Source organism: Microtus pennsylvanicus, chromosome 3, assembly GCF_037038515.1.
Source record: "Microtus pennsylvanicus isolate mMicPen1 chromosome 3, mMicPen1.hap1, whole genome shotgun sequence".
NCBI lineage: Eukaryota > Metazoa > Chordata > Mammalia > Rodentia > Cricetidae > Microtus > Microtus pennsylvanicus.
The window spans coordinates 5,188,792-5,208,904 of record NC_134581.1 but is presented as its reverse complement, the minus strand read 5'-3'; the positions used below and the strand labels follow the sequence as shown (position 1 = coordinate 5,208,904).

General features: G+C 45.9%; 2 protein-coding genes across 2 annotated transcripts in view; both read right to left on the bottom strand.

Annotated features, from left to right (window-relative positions):
* LOC142845461 (solute carrier family 22 member 14-like) overlaps positions 1-9,435 on the bottom strand; it is a 42,584-nt gene extending 33,149 nt beyond the window's left edge. The window contains exon 1 of the mRNA XM_075964189.1: positions 9,350-9,435. The gene's annotated coding sequence lies outside the window, so the exon portion shown is untranslated. The remainder of the gene's footprint in view (positions 1-9,349) is intronic.
* Positions 4,886-19,642, bottom strand: Slc22a14 (solute carrier family 22 member 14). Its single transcript, XM_075967535.1, has 10 exons — positions 19,133-19,642; positions 17,986-18,089; positions 17,618-17,772; positions 16,593-16,761; positions 10,161-10,281; positions 9,827-9,924; positions 9,350-9,564; positions 7,505-7,613; positions 5,911-6,105; positions 4,886-5,354 (listed from the first exon to the last, which is right to left on the bottom strand). The coding sequence occupies exons 1-10, from the start codon at positions 19,640-19,642 to the stop codon at positions 5,054-5,056; spliced, it is 1,977 nt and encodes a 658-aa protein (XP_075823650.1). The 3' UTR covers positions 4,886-5,053.
* Between the last annotated feature and the right edge of the window lie 471 nt (positions 19,643-20,113).

Genomic DNA, 20,113 nt, shown 5'->3' with positions numbered 1-20,113 from the left:
ACATCATGTTAATAGGAAAGGTTTGAAGAAAGAGTTTTCAATTACATGGCAACAAGCTAAGGAGATTGAAAAGAAATGCCCTACTTGCTCTTTCTATAACCAAACGCCACTGCCTGCAGGGGCTAATCCAAAGGGCACCCAAAGGAATGAAATCTGGAAGATGGATGTGTTCCACTTTGCAGAATTTGGCAAATTAAAATATGTTCATCACACCATTGACACTTATTCAATCTTTCAGTGGGCAACTGCTTTAAGCTCAGAAAAAGCTGATTAAGTAATCACTCATTTATTAGAAGTCATGTCTATCATGGGTATACCTACACAAATAAAGACGGATAATGGTCCTGCTTATGTCTCTAGGAAAATGAAATGGTTTTTTGATTATTACAATATCAAGCACGTTACAGGTATACCATACAATCCTACAGGTCAAGCAGTCATAGAAAGATCAAATCGAACTATAAAGGATATGTTGAACAAACAGAAAGGGGTGGAAAACACCCCCAGAAATAGGCTACATAATGCTTTGTTAACCTTGAATTTTCTCAACGCTAATGAGAAGGGAACAACGGCTGCAGAAAGACATTAGATAATGGAAAAGTCTACTGAACTAAATCAACCAGTTTATTTCAAGGATGTGCTGACCTCACAATGGAAGCCAGGAGATGTGCTGTGTTGGGGAAGGGGTTTTGCTCTTATCTCCACAGGTGAGGAAAAATTGTGGAAACCGTAAAATTAATAAAGGTTCGGTTTGAAGAAGAGAAGCCACTTGGAAAAGATAATTAGCAATTCATTCACAAGGATGGTGAGCATACTGATGGTAAGAAATACAGATAGGTTGGAGGCAGGGTTCTTTTCTTATCTCCATAGGAAAATACTCATCTTCAAAGAAATTGAGGGACCCTGAATATTTAATTACTGATGGATGGACACATTTTTGTAAGTATTAATTATATATATATATATGACACATATATATATATATGTCTTATTAAACATTTCTTTATAAATACGTAGAGTTAGTTTTGAAGTTGGACTCTGGCTCAGTCCCTCTCCAATTCCAAGCCTGTTAATCAGAGAAAAACCCAGAGTTTCTGGAGTTTCTGCCTCATGTCAAGAGCCATGATATGGGATAGAAAGAAATATGAGTTTAGAAAACATCTTTGCTTTTCTCCATATCTATCATACTTTTCATTGAATATATCTATCATGCCTTTCAGTGAATATATACATATATGTTTATATGATTAATGGTTAAGTTTTTCACAATGAACAATGAGTTTTTCCTGAAGTGACATTTGAAGTTTCCAGGAAGAAGATGGGGCCCCATAACAACAACTCCACCTGGTTGATATGATGTCATGATACTGATAGCGCTACTATAAGACCTGCTTTGGGTATCAGATGCACAAGACGATCCCAACTTGGTTAGCTGAAATGGTGCACATCTTGTACAACATTCTGGCCAGACCTCCACAAAATACTCAGAGACTATTTGCAATTTTAAAAGACATTGATCTTGAAATTTAACCATCATTTTACTTTCACAGGATCCCCCAGAAAGAACGTCGCCCCCATGACAGCTGGAAGTAATTCTAGAGAACGACGTCCCCTCTCCCAGTAAAGTTTACCCCTGGGTTTAGGGACATCATTTAGGGGTTGGGAGGTTGGGGGAGGAATTTTATAAGCTCAGGGATCATTTTGAAAAAAAAAAGAGGGAATGATGGGATAATAGATTTATAATTGTGAGTTACTGCTTTTAGACAAATATATTGGTATCCATTCTTGTATATTGATACAAAGTTAAATTATATTGACTATTGTATGCATGCATGTTTCTATCTCTGTTTAAAACATTTTTTATGTATTGACATATATTGTATTGATAAATATAAATTGTATATATTTACCATATTGCAGTGTACATTTCTACCTCTGATTAAGATACTTATATAATGTTTGTGTATTGATATATATATACCATATTGCAATGTATATTTGTACAGTGTTTATATTTGGAGGTCATTATCCTCATTTGTTACACAGTTGTTTATTGTCTTAGTCTTTAAGTTAGATAGATATTGAGAATTATATAGATAAATAGTCATCTTAGTTTGTCATTTATAATTAGACTAATCAGGTTCTCTAGATATATAGAGATTATACTCAGTATAGATAGATAATCTTTGACCTCTTCAAAGAGCTGTAGAAAATGGCCTTTAATCTAACTCAGAGTTTCATAATAGTGAGACACAATTGCTCCTGGCAACACCGCTCTATTCCCGAGAGAATGTTGAGCACCATAGACACTCCTCCTGGAGCCTTTCTTTTTGGCAGAACCGGCCTTTGGGCAAAGAAATGCCCATACCTCAACCACTGACAGAGATACAGAGCGTGCATCAATGGATAAAACAGGACTGTCATATCCTGCCAAGACAGGGTAAGATAGGTTTGAAAAGTTCCTTGCCTTTAATAATGGTATGTCAGTTATGTTAGGCCTTAGCCAAAGTTGGTTGACTCAACTTTGCAAACGAGACTTTGGGTGATTGCCCAGGTAGTCAGTTGTCTCTGTCAATTGTTGCACATTTTGGATATATCTCGTTTGTTAAGTAATATTTTCCCTTCTCAGATCTTTGACGGAGTTGAAGATTATAAAATTATAGTTACTTTCTACATTATTTAGACTCTTTGAGATAGAATGTTTAGCAAAACTTTTGTTCTCAATATTGTTTGTTATATTTATTACTTGTTATTATTGTATATAGTTGTATTTGGTTCAGTTCTGTCTTATTTAGACAAAAAGGGGAGATGTAGGGATAAGTCCCGCCCTTAAGAGGACATGTTTGCCTCGGGCTAATGTTTGCCTATAAATTTGGCAAGCGTGTTCCCAGCCGCTGCTTCTGATTTCCTGGTCTCCGCGGGAACGGTGGTTCTGTAAGTCTATTTCTCCATTAAAGCTGTATATATATTTTTACAATCTGTCTGCATTCGCTTACGCTTTTACAAGGAGGGGCTGAAGAGAGGGCTTAGTGGGTAAGAGCACTGGCTGCTCTTCCAGAGGTCCTGAGTTCAATTCCCAGCAACCACATGGTGGCTCACAACCATTTGTAATGAGATCTGGCGCCCTCCTCTGGTGTGAGGGCATACATGGAAGCAGAATGTTGTATACATAATAAATAATAAATAAATAAATACCCACAAAAACAAAAATAACAGCAAGCAAAAGACTAATAAGAAAAAGAAAATGTGAGAACACAGAAAACTGAAACAAAAAGCCCACAAAACTCCTACCCAGTTCACTTGTGCTGGCCAGCTGCTCCTGGGCATGGGACCTGCCCTGAAGTGCAGTTGATAGACACAGTGACAATCCATTAGAGAAAAGCCATGTCCCCTTTGCCATCAAGAAATCTCCTGCAGCTAGTGTCTTCCTTAGGTAGCTTATTGGTTAAGGGAAGAGCTTGTGTCCTTCCCCTTCTGCCCCTATGCAAGTCTCGGGCTTGCTCCACAGTCTGAGCTCACATGAGCATCTCTCCTATTGTGTCTGGAAGGCATGGATTCCTTGAAGACATCTGTACCCTCTGGCTCTTATAATAATTCCACCTCCTTTCAGACAACTCTAGGCTGTGTCAAGCTGACTGACTAGGAGGGTTGCTTTTCCTTTGCTGGGATGAAATGTCATGAAGGAAGAAGCTCAAGGGACACAAGGTTTATCTGAGCTCAGAGTTTTAGAGTTTGAGGTCACAGTTTATCAGGGTGGTGACCTTGCAGATATTACAGCCACAGTCAAGAAGCAGAAAGGGATAAATACACACTGGCTGCTTCTCCGCTAACCTTTTTACATGCAGTTCAGGACCCAGCTCAAGGAATGGGTACCACATACAGCAGACAGAGTTCCCATGGCAACTCACCTGATCGAGATCCTCTCCTATAGACATGATTACCAGCTGATTTTTGATGGAGGTGGGTCTTGTATTTATCTGTTTCTTTTATTGGTTAATTAATAAAGAAAACTGCTTGGCCCTAATAGGACAGAAAATTAGGTGGGTGGAGTAGACAGAACAGAATTCTGGGAAAAAGAAGCCGAGTCAGTGAGTCACCATGATTCTCCCACTCCAGAAAGCACAGGTTAAGATCCTTCCTGGTAAACCACACCTCGTGGGGCTATGCACATTATTAGAAATGGATTAAAGCAAGATGTGAGAGCTAGCCAATAAGAGGTTAAAACTAATGGGCCAAGCAGTGTTTAAAAGAATACAGTTTCTGTGTAATTATTTCAGATAGAGATAGCCGGGTGGCCAGAAGCAGTTAGCCGTGAGGGCGGCCAGGTGCCAGGAACATAGCCCGCCGCTCTGCTAAATCAACAGATTCTAGATTGTGTGAAGTTGACAATTAACACAAAATATCCCAAGGACTTTTTCTTGGGGTGGTGGAGGTCAGAAGTCAGCTTCCCTGAAGCTCTTAGAGGACATCTCTCAGGATAAAGCCCATGGTGGGTGATCTTTAACGCCATACTTATTTGGAATACCAAGGGCGAAAAAGTGAGACTGGCCTAAGCGATGAGGGACATTCTTGGTAATCCCTCACATTCTGTCCAGACCTTGATTGGTTCAGTCTGCAGCCTGGCATTGAGCTGCTCACTGGACTAGAGGTTATGATTGATACCCTTGTTCTTGCTCTAAACCACAGAGAGATTACCCACACTACACCCACTCCATCCAGAGAATTGTTTGCTGTCCCTGAGGATTTAGCCAAAGATCCTGAAAAGCTTTGGTTGCCTATCTAACCACCACCCCATACCTGTCTAGGCTGCATCTTCTGGGTTGTCGTGACAACTTTGACCTAAGCATCTCAACACCAACATGATATTTTATTGGATGATTCACAACTTAACTCCTCCTATACAAACGGCTATTTTTAGCTCCTGAGGGCTGGCCTTCGAGAAGGACAGATTCTCCCCACAAGCCAGACTAGGCCTAGAATTTAAGACTTTGAATCCATGTCCCTCAACCCTGGCAGTAAACTCCAGTCCAAAGTGTTCTGGGGAACCTGGCCCTCAGGGATCTGGACTGGGTTCTTCCCCATTGCTGGGATCCTTCAAGTCGGGGTCGAAGAATCCTCTTGCTTCTGATTTTAGCAGCAGGGCTTTTAGAATGGTATTCTTTGACACTTCGTCAACCACGTTGCTGGGTTCCTTCAAATCTGTGTCAGAGGACCCGCTTGCTTCTGATTTTAGCGGCAGGGCATTGAGAATGGCATTCTTTGCCACATCTTCAACCCAGATGTCAGACATGGACTCCTCAGATAGCATCATTGCAGTGACGTCCTGGCTTATCCTCTTAGAGTCAATAGACTCTCTGTTGATGGTGAGAAAAACCATGAGACATTTTCAATCCTAACCTCTTCTGGGAGGGATGGGCTTTCTCATTCATCTAGGTCCCCAACTAAGCCTGGTCTTGGATTTCAGGATCGGGCTGACTCCATCTCTTGACCCCACTAGATCCCTTTATTTCCCAGAATTTTGGAGGTTTTCTCAGTGTCTCTGTCACCAGCTTTCACTGAATGCCTGCCACATGCTGGATCTTTTACAATGTGGGTTTAATCTTCTCATACACCCTTCAGGAGAACAGGTCCTAACACTGAAAGAATTCATGTCACCTTAGTTCCCTCGTCTCCAAGGATAATACCCCAGTCTAGACAGGCATATGGGGCAGGGCAAAGGGAGGCTCTATGGGCAAGGAAAGCCAAACTGAGGGGGAGATCTGGCAGGACCTAAGCTGGACCCAGGCCAGTGATCATATCCAGAAGACCTGGGGAGATGGCTTTGAACAGGGAGATCTGTCGTTGGGATGGACAATATCTGGCATACTCTCAATTCCCAGCACTTGTGACAAGCAGACCCTACTCATCTACCTTGAACCATATTCCATGCTATCACGGAAAGGGTGGTTTCCTGTTTCTGGCACCAAGGAGGAGAAACACAAGGTCAAAACGCAAGAGAGACAGCAGAAGAAGACAGGCAGCTGTGTTTTGATATGGTTGTAGACAGCCAGAGCTGAGATGCCTCCAGCTGAGACGGCTAGAGCCACCATACCCAGACCTGTAGACCTGAAAGCAGAGTTGAGAACTGGTTTAGAAGACTTCAGAGGCTCAGAGGCTGGGTACAGTGAAAGGGAGAAGCTACCTAAAGTCATACCCTCTGCTCTTTACCCCGTTCCATCCCAGTGTGTGACCTGGAAGAGCCTAATTCTTTATTGACATAAGTGGGGAAGTTATTTCTCCTGGGCTGCCTTCTTGGATATCCAGAGTCAAAGAGTTTTTAATCATGTACACATCATAATGGTGTATAATCATGTGAAGAAAGGATACAGCCCTGGGGTCAGTAAGATGGGGCTTCTATCACCAGGAACTCCGTGGGAGAAGAGGCAGATCCTCAGTTTAACCCAAACACATTACAGGCATCTGATGTGGGCCGGTTAGTTTTGTCAACTTGGCACAGTTAGAGTCATTTGGGAAGAGAGAAACTCAGTTGAGAAAATGTCCCCATCAGATTGACCTAAGGGCAAGTCTGGGGGCATTTCCTTCACTGATGATTTGATGTGGGAGGTACCAGCTCACTGTGAGCTGTGCCATCCCTGGGAAAGGTGGTCCTGGGGTGTATAAGTAAGCAAAATGAAAATCGACTAGGAACGAGCACAGAAGCCGCACTCCACCATGGCTTCAGATTTAGTTCCTGTCCCCAGGATCCTCTCCTGAATCCCCCATGAAGGTGTGCTGTGAGGGGAAGCAAAACTTCCCTTCCCCAGATGCTTTTGGTCTCAGCATCCTCCACAGCAATAGAAAGAACTGAGGACCAGGTGCCAGGCAGAGTCTAGAGTCAGACCCCACGTTATGGTCATTATTCCTTGTCAATCAGACAGAATCGAATCACCTGGGAGACTGACCTCTGAGCATGATTGCAGGGGATCAGGTTACCTGGACTGGGAAGCCTTCCCGACCATGGGCGGCACCATTCCCTTGGCAGGGATCCTGGACTATGCAAGTGGGGAAAGGGAGAAAGCAGTGGCAGAGCATGCATGTAAGCATCGCTGCTTCATGACTGTGTTGTCATGGATCAGGTGCTTCGAGCCCCTTCTGCCTTGCCTGCCACACCATAAATGATCTGTTTCCTTGAACTGAGAGCCAGGATATATTCTCCTCTCTCTAAGTTACTATTGCCACGGTTATTGGATCACAGTGACATATAAAGAAACTAAGACATCATCCCTTACAAATGCCAGCTCTGCTACCCCCTGGGCATGACTGACAACAGGGACCTTTCCTGTCTTTGGCTTTGTCAACTGGAAGAAGGTAGATAATGGACAGCATTTGGGTTTTGTTTTCTGACAAGAGATAGGTGAGCCAACCCATGCACACCGTGTTTAACACAGCGACTGTTTTCTGGCAAATGCTCAGGCTTGGCACTGTCCCATCCCCCTCCTTCCCCTCAGCCCACCAGACTCCATACCTGAGAGCAGTGGGGAGCAGCTCACAGGTGTAGATGAAGAACACAGTGACACTGGCTGCCACGTTAAACTGTCCAAGCACAAGCATCAAGATTATCGTCGACTTCAGCTCTGGGTGAAGACAGCATGGCCCTGAGTGCTGGGCCACCCTACCTTTGGGGCCTTCCAGCCTTTTCTCAGTCCCTTACCAAAGGCAACTGAAAGGCCCACCCCTACCACTTAGTCACCTAGCCAGGAGACTCAGACATTCAGCCAGAGGAAGTGTTGATCTGCATAGGCCCAGTCATTCCTGAAGTTACTACCCTGGCAGAGTTGAACAGGGCTTGGGGCAGGCCAAACCCTATTTGGGGGAGGTAGAGTTTCTTACTGAACCTGGAACTTGCTGATGCAGTGAGATTAGCTGGGCAGCAAACCCAAGACTCTCCTGTCTCTTTCTCCCCGAGACCCGGACTATGACACGTACTGTCCTGAGTGTAGGGTAACCAAAGTCAACTCTTTATGACTCTGCAGCAAGCGCTGCAAAAACTGAGCCATGCCTCTGATGTGGGAGTGTCATATATCAATCTGTTGATTTCATTGGTTAAGTAATAAACAAACTGCTTGGGCTGAACATAGGTGGGTGAAGTAAACAGAACAAAATGCTGGGAGGAAGAGGAAGTGAGCTCAGACTCACAGCTCTCCTCCCGGGAGCAGATGCCTCAGAGAGATGCCATGCCCCCAGCTCCCAGGCAGACACACGCGATGAAGCTCCGACCCAGGATGGACATAGGCTAGAATCTTCCCGGTAAGCGCACCTAGCTGTGCTACATAGAATATTAGAAATGGGCTAGTCCGGGTGTGAGAATTAGCCGAGAAGAGGGAAGATAGAAATGGGCCAAGTAGTAATTAAAAGAATAGAGTGTCTGTGTAATTATTTTGGGGCATAAGCTAGCCGAGCATGTGGCCTGGGTGCTGGGAACGCAGCCCCGCTGCTCATATTACTACATGCCTCCAATCCTCAGACTTCTATCTCCAGAATCCTATGCCTAGTTTCTTGCCCACACAGGAGATCTGTTAATCTGCCAGCTAGATTCAGTGCTCTGTGTAACAGCAGCAATAATGTCAATATCAATAAACACCAGGCTATGGAAACCTAAGAAAGTTTCATTTTTGTTTTGTAGCTAATCAATATCTGATAATGTCAGGAGGATGCTGAGAGTTTCTATGAGAGAAAGAAAGGGGCTCCTTCTGGAAGCATGCATTGCAGCTCCCCACTAGACCTTGGCCATTGGTGGGGCAACATAGCTCTGTGCACTCTGGCCCCACAGACTGACCCAGGTTCACTGCCCAGGGATCTTTGAGTTGGTGGCAATAATACCAGACACCAGGAGCCAGGCAATGAGCCCCTGGAAAAGCCCTCTGAGCAAGAATATTGGCACTGGTCCAGTATGCCACCATCCCAATGTTCCATGAGTAGATTATCCTAGACAGCATAGGTAGCCGGGAATGCTTGCCAATCAAAGGCTGCATGTGAGAGGCATGGCTGGGGGCATGAGTTCAAAGAAGACTCTGCCACCATCTACTCTCATTTACCCACTAGATCTGCTTCCGCTGTGGACTGGAATGGAGTCCCAGAGACTGCCTGCCCTCACATACAAGGATAACTACTTTAGGGATAGCCTGAGTTCCTCTCTCAGGACTCTAAATGTGGATAATGCTGTCTTGGGGGCTGAGGTTTCCTTGAGGGGTAGGAAGAATGATACATGCAGGAAGCCACCTGCCGTGTGCTTTCAAGCCAGGCAAGATAAGAGACACTAGGAAGCCCCAGAAGAGAGCAGACTGGAGGCAGCCTTCCTGGCAGGTTGTACCTTGAGTAAGGAAAAGGAGGAAGAAACACGACATGGTAGCCAGAATGAGGTTCGCGAAGAGGGTACACTTTCTCCCCAAATTCTCCAGTAGAACGAGGCAATACAGCCTGGCCGGCACCTCCAGAATGCCTGGGATTATTTGTATGAGGAAGGTCTCTATCCCACAATCCTTCAACTTGAGGTTCAGTGTGAAATAGATGTAACTGATGGAAAACCTGGAACAGAACAACAAAAAAAGCAAGGGAGAGAGAAAGGAGAAGTAGGATGGAGAGGTGGGAGGAACAGCAAGAGGGAAAGAGAAGAAAAGGGACAAAGAAGTGGAGGGAAGAGAGGAGGGGAGGGAGGATTGAGGGTAGGAGGAATGGAACAGAGGCAGAGAGAAGACGTGTGTGGTAGGAATGACAGAGACAGGCCTGGCCCTCGGCCTGACCAACCTCCATGCCATTCCTGAGTTTGAAGCCAGCCCCAGCAACTCACCACACGCAGGCCATGGTCAAGACCACCTTGAAACGGTGCTGATTGGTGTGGAAGTCCAGGATCGAGACCTTCTTCACCTTCTTTGCTGGTGGCTGCAGCTATAAAACAACAAGACCAGCCAATGGAGTCGGGATACCAGCTTGCTCTCTGCCCACAAACACCAGGCAAGGCCTGCCCCTCCCCCAGTGCTGGCCACTCTCTGGCCTTGGCAGGCAGGGCTCAGTTTTGTTGCCATCATTCTGAAGCAGTAGACTAAGATCCCATGAGAGGATGAGGAAAGAGGCCTTCCCACAGTCTGCAGCCCTGGCCTCACTCCTGTCCCAAGGCTTCTTACCTCATTCAGTAGATTTAAAGGGATGGTCTTCTTGTTCACCTCAGCTGCATAACACAGAACCTTTTTGGCCTCGTCCACCTTCCCTTTGACCATCAGCCACCGTGGGGATTCTCGGACAACCCTGTGTGACCACCTCTCTCTTACTTCACAATTCCAGGATGCCCCAACTCCAGCTGAGATGCCTCAGCTTGGCCATCTGTATCAGCATGTGACCAAGGAACCTTTAGGTACCACCAACCTCAAGATGCCTTCTGCTCCTTGGGGGAAGCCAAACCTCCTTTCAAGCCTCCACAAACCCACTGCTTAGTGATAGTAGTCAGTCTCTTGATCCCTTTGCCCTGTGGTCTCTTTAACTACCCAATCACCTCCCAGTTCTGCTTTCCAAGTTCAAGGTCATGCCTGAGCATCATCCTCCATGCCCACTCTCTGAAAACTATAGTGTAGCTAATCCACGTCAGGCTTGACACACCCACCGCCCCCATGAAAAGAATGGCTAGGGTGACCTACAGCAAGCATTCCGTGGCCTGGGGTTGCAGCAACAAGATGAAAAGGGCTAACGACACCAGCTCACTCTGAAGATGGTAGAGAGGCAGCTGAACAGTCCAGTATCCACTCCCTTCTACCTACTGCTGTGTAGCAGCTGTAGCTCAGAAGGTAAGAACCCAGCTAAGGGGTGGGATACTTGGTGATATGGCTGCCTGTGGCTGCCTGTGTGCATGCATGGAATGTCAGTAAGCTTATGCGCTTGCCAAACTGAACTTGATAAACCTTTCTTCTGTCTGCTGGACTTTTCGTTACTAGGGATGAATAAATGTGTCTTTTACACCTCTCTAGGAAAAGTGCACACTAAGTGGTGCTTGCACAACAGGGACCTGGCAGTAAAATGCTAAGAGATGGGCATGGTGGCATATACCTACACAGCCAGCATTTGGGAGACTCAGATGCAGGAACGTTGCAAACTTGGGGTCAGCCTGGACTATGTAAGAGTAGTAGGCTAGCCAAGACTACAAAGTAAGGCTCGATTGAGAAAAAGCAACCAGATGTTAGATGTAAGAAAAAATAAATTTTCAATAAAAGGAAAAATAGACAGATAATGACAACAAAACAGTCGCGGGATCTAGAAATGATTCAGAGGCTAAGAGTACATACCACTTCTGTACCCATGTCAGGTGGCTCACAATCACCTGTAAATCCGGCCCCATGGGAACTGACACCTCTGTCTTCTGCAGATATGTGCACACGCTTAGATACAATGATTTTTGTTTTGTTTACAGAAAGCAGCAGAGATGACTCAGAGTGGAACTTCCATGGAAGAAATCTTGAGCTGGCCATCTTGCTCCATGTGGTATGTGCCGGTATTCCTTCCTTGATGAATATGGTTTACCACATGCACACAGGGATGCCTCCCCCAAGGCTAGCAGACTAGAAAATAGGTTGCGATCCCTGACAGTGGCGGTATCGAGCAGAGCTGTCGGAACACTGCAGAGGCAGTTGCATGGCGTTGCTGTGGGTCACAGGACAGGCAACTGAAGCTAAGCTGACTGCCCAAAGGGAACCTGTCCACAACAAACAGAGAAGCTGCAAAGGGCAGACAATGACTATGATTTGGCAGGAAAACTAGACAAGAAGGAAGACAGAGGGAAATGCTGGCTTGGCATTTTGAAAATACCTTGACTTCAAAACTGAAGGCTAAAGGTATGTTACTTTGGAGAAGAGGATTTGCTTTTGTTTCCACAGGAAATGAGAGGCTGTGGATTCATTCTGAGTTAAGAAAAATCAGGTTTGATCAAGGAAGACCATCTAAGAAATCCCTGGTAAGAACAGATGGCCCAGATGTCTGTCTGAGTTCTGTATCCAGAACAGATTCAAGACTGCTGCCTGAGATGATCAAGCCTCACAGAATACTCCAGTCATGACTTGATGATATTTCTCAGTTTTCTTTAGGTCCCCATAAGATTATCAGAGCCCCCAACCAGCAGAAAGTAGCTTGGAAAACTATGCCCACATTCCCCCCAAAAATGGACTATGTATATTTTCCTTTGTTTAGAATGTTGGTTGCAAGTTGTTATGGATAATGGTCAGGAGAAAAGTTAAACAAAGGATATTAGATTCAGATTCTTTTTCCTTAAAAAAGTGTGGGGGGGGTTGCTGTGGGACAATGGTTTGTAACCTGTCAAGTGTATGTTAATAAAGTGCTGATTGGCCAGTAACCAGGCAGGAAGTATAGGCAGAACAACCAGATAGGAAGTAGAGCTGGGTCAATGAAAACAGGAGAATTCTGGGAAGAAGGAAGCAGATTTTGCAGTCATGACCCAGTCACTGAAGAAGTAAGATGTGACTGCCTCGCTGAATAAGGTATCACCAATGTGGCTAGCATAGACAAGAATAATGGGCTAATGTAAGTTATAAGAGCTAATAAGTCTGAACCTCTATGCTAATCAGTTTTATAATTAATGTAGACTTCGGTGTATTTCTTTGGGTTGGGACAGAAACACCAGTCAACACACAGTCACCTAGGAGATAGGCCTCTGGGCATGTCTGTAAAGGAATTTCTATATTAGGTTAGTTGAGCTGGTGATAGCCACCCTAAATGGGGGCAGCATCCCATGGCCGGCTTCCCAGACTGAATAAAAAAGAGAGAGTGAGCTGAAGATCAGCTTCTCCTTCCTCCCTCTTCCACTCTCCTCTCTGCCTCTACCTACTGACTTGAATACAATATGCCAACTACCTAAGTTCCTGCCATGATGAATTGTAGCCTGTAACTGTCAATCAAAGATAAACCTCCTTCCTTACTTCCTAAGGTTGCTTTTGGCAGGGATTTCATCATAGGAATGTGAATTGTAATTAATATATCATTATTGTTGAAGTCATGTCTTCCAAATTGAAACACTCTCTTCTGGAGAAGGAGGAGGAGAAGGAGGAGGAGAAGGAGGAGGAGGAGGAGGAGGAGGAGGAGGAGGAGGAAGAGGAGGAGGAGGAGGAGGAGGAGGAGGAGGCAACTGCTCATGTCACATCTGAAGTCAGAAGTGGAACAATTGATGCTTGTAAGCTTTCCTTTTTACAATCCAGGATCCCAGCCCAGAGGAATGCCACCCACAGTGGGCTGATCCTACCATCTTGACTAATCAAGATAATCCCTCAGAGGCATGTCTCCCAGATGATTTGAGATCTCATCATCATAGAAGCCCACAAAGCCATTGTTGTATAGTGATTTATAGGAATATGGTAGACTGTGCTAGCTCTAGAGGACCCCTGACACACGTTCTCACAGGTAGGGCTGCTCCATTTCCTTGGTAGTTCATGCTAAAAGTACAGAGGGGGCTGAAGACATTAAGAACCTGGGGACTGAGGGGAAATCCTCCAAACAGTGACAGGAAGGAAGGAAAGGGAAAGAATGTAATTATGTTATAATCTCAAGAAAAATTTTTCCTTTTTTTTTGTTTGGTTTTGGTTTATTGAGACAGGGTTTGGTGCAGAAGAATTGTCTGTATTCTGTCAATTATGTTTTAAATAAACGCTGATTGGCCAGGCAGGAAGTTATAGGCAGGAAAACAAGACAGGAAGTAGAGGTGATGCAATGAGAACAGGAGAATTCTGTGAAGGCGGAAGATGATTTCTCCCAGTCCTGCGCAGAACACCGAGGAAGCAGGATGTGTCCTGTCTGAAAAGGGTAGTGAGGCATATGGCTAAAATAGATCAGAATAATGGGTTAATGTAAGTCTTAAGAGCTAATAAGAAGCCTGAGCTAATGGGCTAATTTGTTTTATAACTTCTGGAGATCTCTGTGTGATTTTCTTTGGGGCTTTCCAGCTATGGGGTATCAGGCAGGACAGAAACCCCAACAAACAGGCCCCTTCTTGTTACAAGGGTTACTCTGTGTAACAGTCCTAGCTTTCCTGGAATTAGCTCTTATAGACCAGGCTGGCTTTGAACTCACAGAGATCCACCTGCCTCTGCCTCCTAGGTGCTGAGATTAAATGTGTGTGCCACCATTCCCCAGTAATAAAACTATTTTTTAAAAGGCAAGTGCTCCGGCCTCCAGATTTGTTGGAGAGTGTTACAGCTAGAATCAGTCCTGACTTGGCTTAGGGAATCCTTGGAGGAAAACCACCTAACAGAGTGGGTCCCACAGTGTGGCCTGTGAGTTAGAATCACTGTTGGAAACATTAGGTATGTAGATTAATAGACTCCACTGAGGCCTGTTGTTACAGACAGTAGGAGTAAGGTTCAGCTGTCAGTCCGACACTGGGGGTGGGGCCCTTGGACTGACTGGACTCTGGGGGTGGGGTCCAGTTGCTGCTCAGACACTGGGGGTGGGGTCCACCTTCTGGTCAGATACAGGGGGTGGGTCCAGCTTCTGGTCTGACACTGGGGGTGGGGTCCAGTTGCTGTTATTTTCAGGGCAGTAATGAAGCCTGAGGGTCTTCTATATGCTAGGCAAGCTCTCTACTACTGAGGTACATCCTTATTCTTAGTTATCAAAGTGACATTTACTATTATAAGGAACAGTGGCTGGAAAGAGATGGAACCTTGCCAACATATGTCCGGTATTGAGGAATGATTAGCTAAAAGAACATGTCTGAAGGCAGGGGCTGAAGAAAATTATGCCCCAGAGAATTCAGCCCACTGAAGACAACATCAGCTCTAAGCAAGCACAGCAGCCAGAAGAAAGGCTAAAAGACCTCAGGATGGAATTCTGGGAAAGAATCTGGAGGCAACAGAAAGAGAGAGGAGAAACTAGGAACTTGTCATCCCAAACTTACTGGCATTATTTAGTTTTTAATAATATTTACCTATTATATTAGTAACCCTTGTATGGAGGTTGTATGTAGTGGGTGTATATGTGTTTATGTGTGTGGCAATGTATGTGCATGTGTGCATTCATGTGGAAGCCAGAAGCCAACATTAGGTGTCACTTCTCAAGAACCAACCTGTTGACAGAAGCCACTCGTTCATTCCTGGGAGGCTGCCTGGACCATCAAGTAATCACTCAGAAATTATATTATTTGCAATACTGTTTGGCCAATAGCTTAAGCATATTGTTAGAGAGTTCTTACAGTATTTTAATTGATACAGTTTCTGGGTGGTTGTTTTGGGTGTAAGCTAGCCGGGTGGCAGGGACAAACAAGCAGCCCCTCCTTACAACACTGTATTAATAACATTTTAAAAGAATCCTTGAGAGTTTTAAGTCTTTTGACCCTTAAGATCAAGATGTCCCAAATACATGAGAAACACATGCTACCTGGCACTAGCTACCACCCACACTCACTGATATCTGGAGGACTGTCAAGGTTGGTCCCTATCTTGTGCAAGACTGGAAAGGTCCCAAGCCACTTACTTGTCCCCTGTAGTGACCCATTGCCTCCTTTCTCATACTTACCCTGTGTATGGTGCAGCAGGTATAGTCAGAGGCTCTGAAGCCAGGCAGGCTGGGGTCACATCCCAGGTCCAAATGCCTTAACCATTTCCTATGTACCTTACCTCCACCCTCTCCTGATGCCCATCAGAACTGTTGGATAATGCTCTTGCACACTGTAAAGATTTGTCACTTGTATTGGTTTAATAAAATACTGATTGGCCTGTATCCACACAAGAAGTATAGGCGAGAAAACCAGACTAGGAGAATTCTGGGAAGAGGAACACCAGAGAGATAGTCACCAACCAGATGCAGAGGAAGCAAGATGAGAATGTTGTACTAAGAAAAGGTACCAAACCATGTGGCAAAACATAGACAAGAATTATAGGTTAATTTAAGTTGTAAAACTAGCTAGTAATAAACCTGAGCTAACAGGCCAAACAGTTTATAATTTATATAAGCCTCTGTGTGCTTCTTTAGAACTGAAAGGCTGAGGGACCAGGTGGGATGGAAACTTCGTTCTACACATTAGAGTTGTTCATTTCTTGTCTCATAGTTCCTTCTCAGACTTGACTCCCCTCTCTTCAGACAGCCAGCACATTGCTGTCCCCCCCTCCTTGTTTTTCCACACTCTGTAACATGAGCAGTACCGTCACAGCCCCACCTTAGACTGCTGTCTGTTGTCCCACATCTAAAAACCGCAAACACCTTGACCTAGCTTCAGCTGACCACAAGAACCTCTTTCCCTTTTCCCCTGAAGGGTCATTTCTTGGGGGACACCATTTACTCAATTTCAACTCATGGGTCATGCTTCGGCACTCCTCCAGTAAAGTCAACTCAAAGAAGGTGACCATGGCCATCCCAAGCTTTCGGTCTCACCGCTTTAACCTTGACCCTTGTCTGTCTTTGGACCTCTGTCACTCCCACTGTCTGACTACCTCTCAGGTTCTTCTCTGAGGGTGGTGAACGGCTTTGGCTCCTTCTCAGGTCATGCAACTCCCACACACTTCCGTGTTCCCCATCCACTTCCACCTATGAGAATGACCCCCCTGTATGCGCTCTACTGTTCTGCTCACCAGATATTGGAGATGATGGGAAACAAGGGCGCGCCAGCGAGCAAGAACACGAGCCTCCAGTGGAAAATCTGGGTGGCAACTCCTGACAGGAGAATGATCCCTAAGGCCAGGAAGCAGTGCTGCAGGATGATCGCATGGGTCCGGTGCTCGCCCAACAGCCACTCCATGACTGTGCAGAGCACATGAGAACAAAACTGTGGTCAGTTTGCAGTCCCCAGGTTGGCCATTCATGCAGTTGGCTGGCATGCCCACCCTTCCCTTGACATGAATTCAGAGTAGACAGTGTCTTCTGCCTGTTCCAGATCTTTCTCAGAGATAGACTGTCTGCATCTCCCACCGCATACCCAAAGTCTTGATGAACCTCCTCAGACCCACACTCACCCTTCCATTTCTTCTGCTCCCAACCACTCCCTCTAAAACTTCTGCCTAACTTGTTCAGGGCCTCTCACGGGGTCTGACGTGGGCTGAGACCAGGAACCACCGGTCTTGGAGTGCTTTGCTGCTTTGACCTCCTTGGCCTGAGGCTCTGTAGAGGGTTAGTTCCCTTTGGCTGTGTGCCAACAAATTCTCCATGTGAAGAAGAGTCAGAGAGCCCCAGGAAAATGACAGAATACGTTTGAGTCTAGGTATGGCTGTATATGCATTTAGGTTTTAGCATGACACAGCTCCTGGGGTAGAAGCCCCAGCTCCTTCCTGCTGTGTGGCCCTGAACAAGTTGGCTAACTCTGTGAGGCTCAGGATGAAAGAAGCAAAGCAATAGAGGGCTTAGCAGCTCCCTTGATTCTCGAGGTGCAGGGTACACAAGTAGCAGGAGGGGGAACATTTGGGGTACAGGAGAATACTGTGGGGTATGAGTGTTGGGGGCACTCCCTTCTGACTCCCTCACACCACTGGGAAGCCAAGAGGGGAGCCTCTTCTTCCTTCCTCACTAGGTTTTAGCCTGTCCATCCCAGGTAGATCTGCCTCCTGCTCCCTCTTGAACTGAACCTATTTCCATCCCACCTTGCCCGGTGAGAGTCAGTCACCTAAAGACGAACTGCTGATGACATAGCCCAGAGATGCCTGGGCTGCAGTGAAGCGGAAGAACAGATACTGGTTAAAACTTTTCACAAAGGCTATTCCGAAGCCGAAGAAGAGGAAGCCTGCCAGTGACATCAGGAAGACAGGATAGCGGCCTATCCTGTGGGTGTGAAGAGGAGATGCCACCAAGGGTCACAATTCCCGGCCAGCCTCGGTGGTGCACCTGGGCCAGGCTTTGGGTTACCTAGGGCTTTGGAGCATCCCTCTATTTGCTTTCCCCAGCTTGAGATTCATTCAGAGTTTGAGCGTTATGCCATCTCCTGAGAAAGAGGCAGGGTGTCCTAGGGATCAATGGGAACCCCAGGACACTTACTTGTCACATAAGAACCCGAAGAACAGAGACCCTGTCAAGACGCCCGCCATAAACACAGTCTGCATGTTCTCTTTGTTTGGTTCATTGCCACACACCAGGTCAAACTGCAGGTGAGACAAGGGCATTGTTCAAGCCTCCACACAGACCTAGCCCTTCGGGAAAAGAGACTGAGATTGACCCCAAGGGGAACCGTAAGATCAGTGATTCTCAGTTTTCCTAAGACTGTGCCCCTTTAATACAGTTTCTCATGCTGTGGTGACTACAACCATAAAATAGTTGTGTTGTCACTTCATAACTGATTTTGCTACTGTTATTAGTCATGGTGTAAATAACTGATTTGCATTATATCTGAAATGAGACCCCTATAAAGGGTTGTTTGACCTCCAAAGGTGTTGCAACCCATAGGTTGACAACCGCTGCCTCGAGCAGATTTCCCTGACATTCAGGGAAAGGGACAGGTAGTTCTATGTAAAGTGTCTTTACTCTGTTATCCCTGGACTCGGTCTGTCCTGCACCTGGTAGATCCTGGATCTAAACCAGGAGAGAGGAAGCGAAGACATTGGGCCAGAAAGGACATTGCTGGGGACTTATTAAGCACAGGCACGAATATTGGTCCTGGGCTCCAACTTAGAGCTTCCCATGGACTAAAAAGACCCAGATTTCAACTCAGGGTATGAAGTCCTGTGAGAAATACCCAACACAGGTTTTTTCTTTTCTATCTGTAGCTTCTGTGCATTCTGCTTGGTTGCCTCTTGTCCTGTAACTCTTGCCCTGTGCCTCTACGGCCTCAACCCAGGATTAGATCCAAGGTCTGCCAGATGTTGGAGAGAATACAGGGGTACAAGAGGAACACACCCTACACACAGCTACTATGCCCCATCTAAGGGCCCTCCATCCAAGGGTTTCTCCTTGACCAGAAGACAAGAGCCACAACACAACAAGCAATTCTCTGGGCAGGTGGCAAGCCTGTCTACACCAAAATGCACTCTAGCTTCCTGCCTAAGACAGGGAGGGCACAGGGCTGGGAAACAAGAACCCAGGTTCCTTTTCTGGTGCACCCCACAGAATGTGCTCAGGCCAATTGCCCCCTGTCTCTGACTCCTTTTCTGGGTAGCCATAGTCAACACAACAGAAGGCAAAAGCATACCTCATTGATCAGGGAGCGCTTCTTAGCATAAGGGTAGATCCATCCATATCTGCATGTTTCTGTATAATTGAGGCCAAAATGGATGATGGAATCGAGATCCCACGACACTGGTATATACATGAGGCAGGTCTGGAAACTGCCATCGGGTGCTCGGGGCAGGGTCAGGTTCATCTGCTCAGCCACTGAGAGGTTGGGACCTACTTTCAGGATCCAGCTGGTGTTACAGTAGGGTTTCTGGGCGGTGAGCACAAAGCTATCTGAGAACATGAAGAAGGACAGCAGCCCATAGGGGATCAAGGTGAGGGCCACCAGCCTCCACTGGAATGTGCCAAACTCCCCCACAGCATCCAGAACACTGGCCAGCTTGTCATCCTTCTTGAGCTCTATGGCCTTCAATTTGCGTAACAACATGTCCAAGGACCAGGAATGGGAGGGAATGGAATTATCAGGCCTGTGTGTGCTCCTGGAATTCTGGGTTCCAAATGCTGGCTCAGAATCCTCTTCTTCCATCTGTTCAAGAAAGGCTCATGTTCAGTCCCCTGTCACCTTTCCCTGTCATCAGATCCCAGGATGGGAGCCAAGGGACTAAACACGCTCTGCCTTGTATCAGTGAGAATGTGGTCCCTTTCTTGTCTTCCAAAGTCTCTTAGTTAGACTAATCCATTCCTCCTGGCTTAACCATTCAATTTTCAGTGCAATGGATATTTTGGGTGTTTTAGAGAACGTTCTCCCTGTGAATGCCAGGAAATCTCTGACAGCTCCCTCACCAGGAGCTACTCACACACCTGAGGAAGTCTCTGACTCACAGCTCCCTCATAGCTAGCTACTCACACACCTGAGGAAGTCTCTGACTCACAGCTCCCTCATAGCTAGCTACTCACACACCTGAGGCATCACTGGAATTTCCAAGCCAGCTGGGAACTCCAGGGATCCCCCTTTTCAAATAAGTAAATACACAATGAAGTAAAATAAACACCTGAA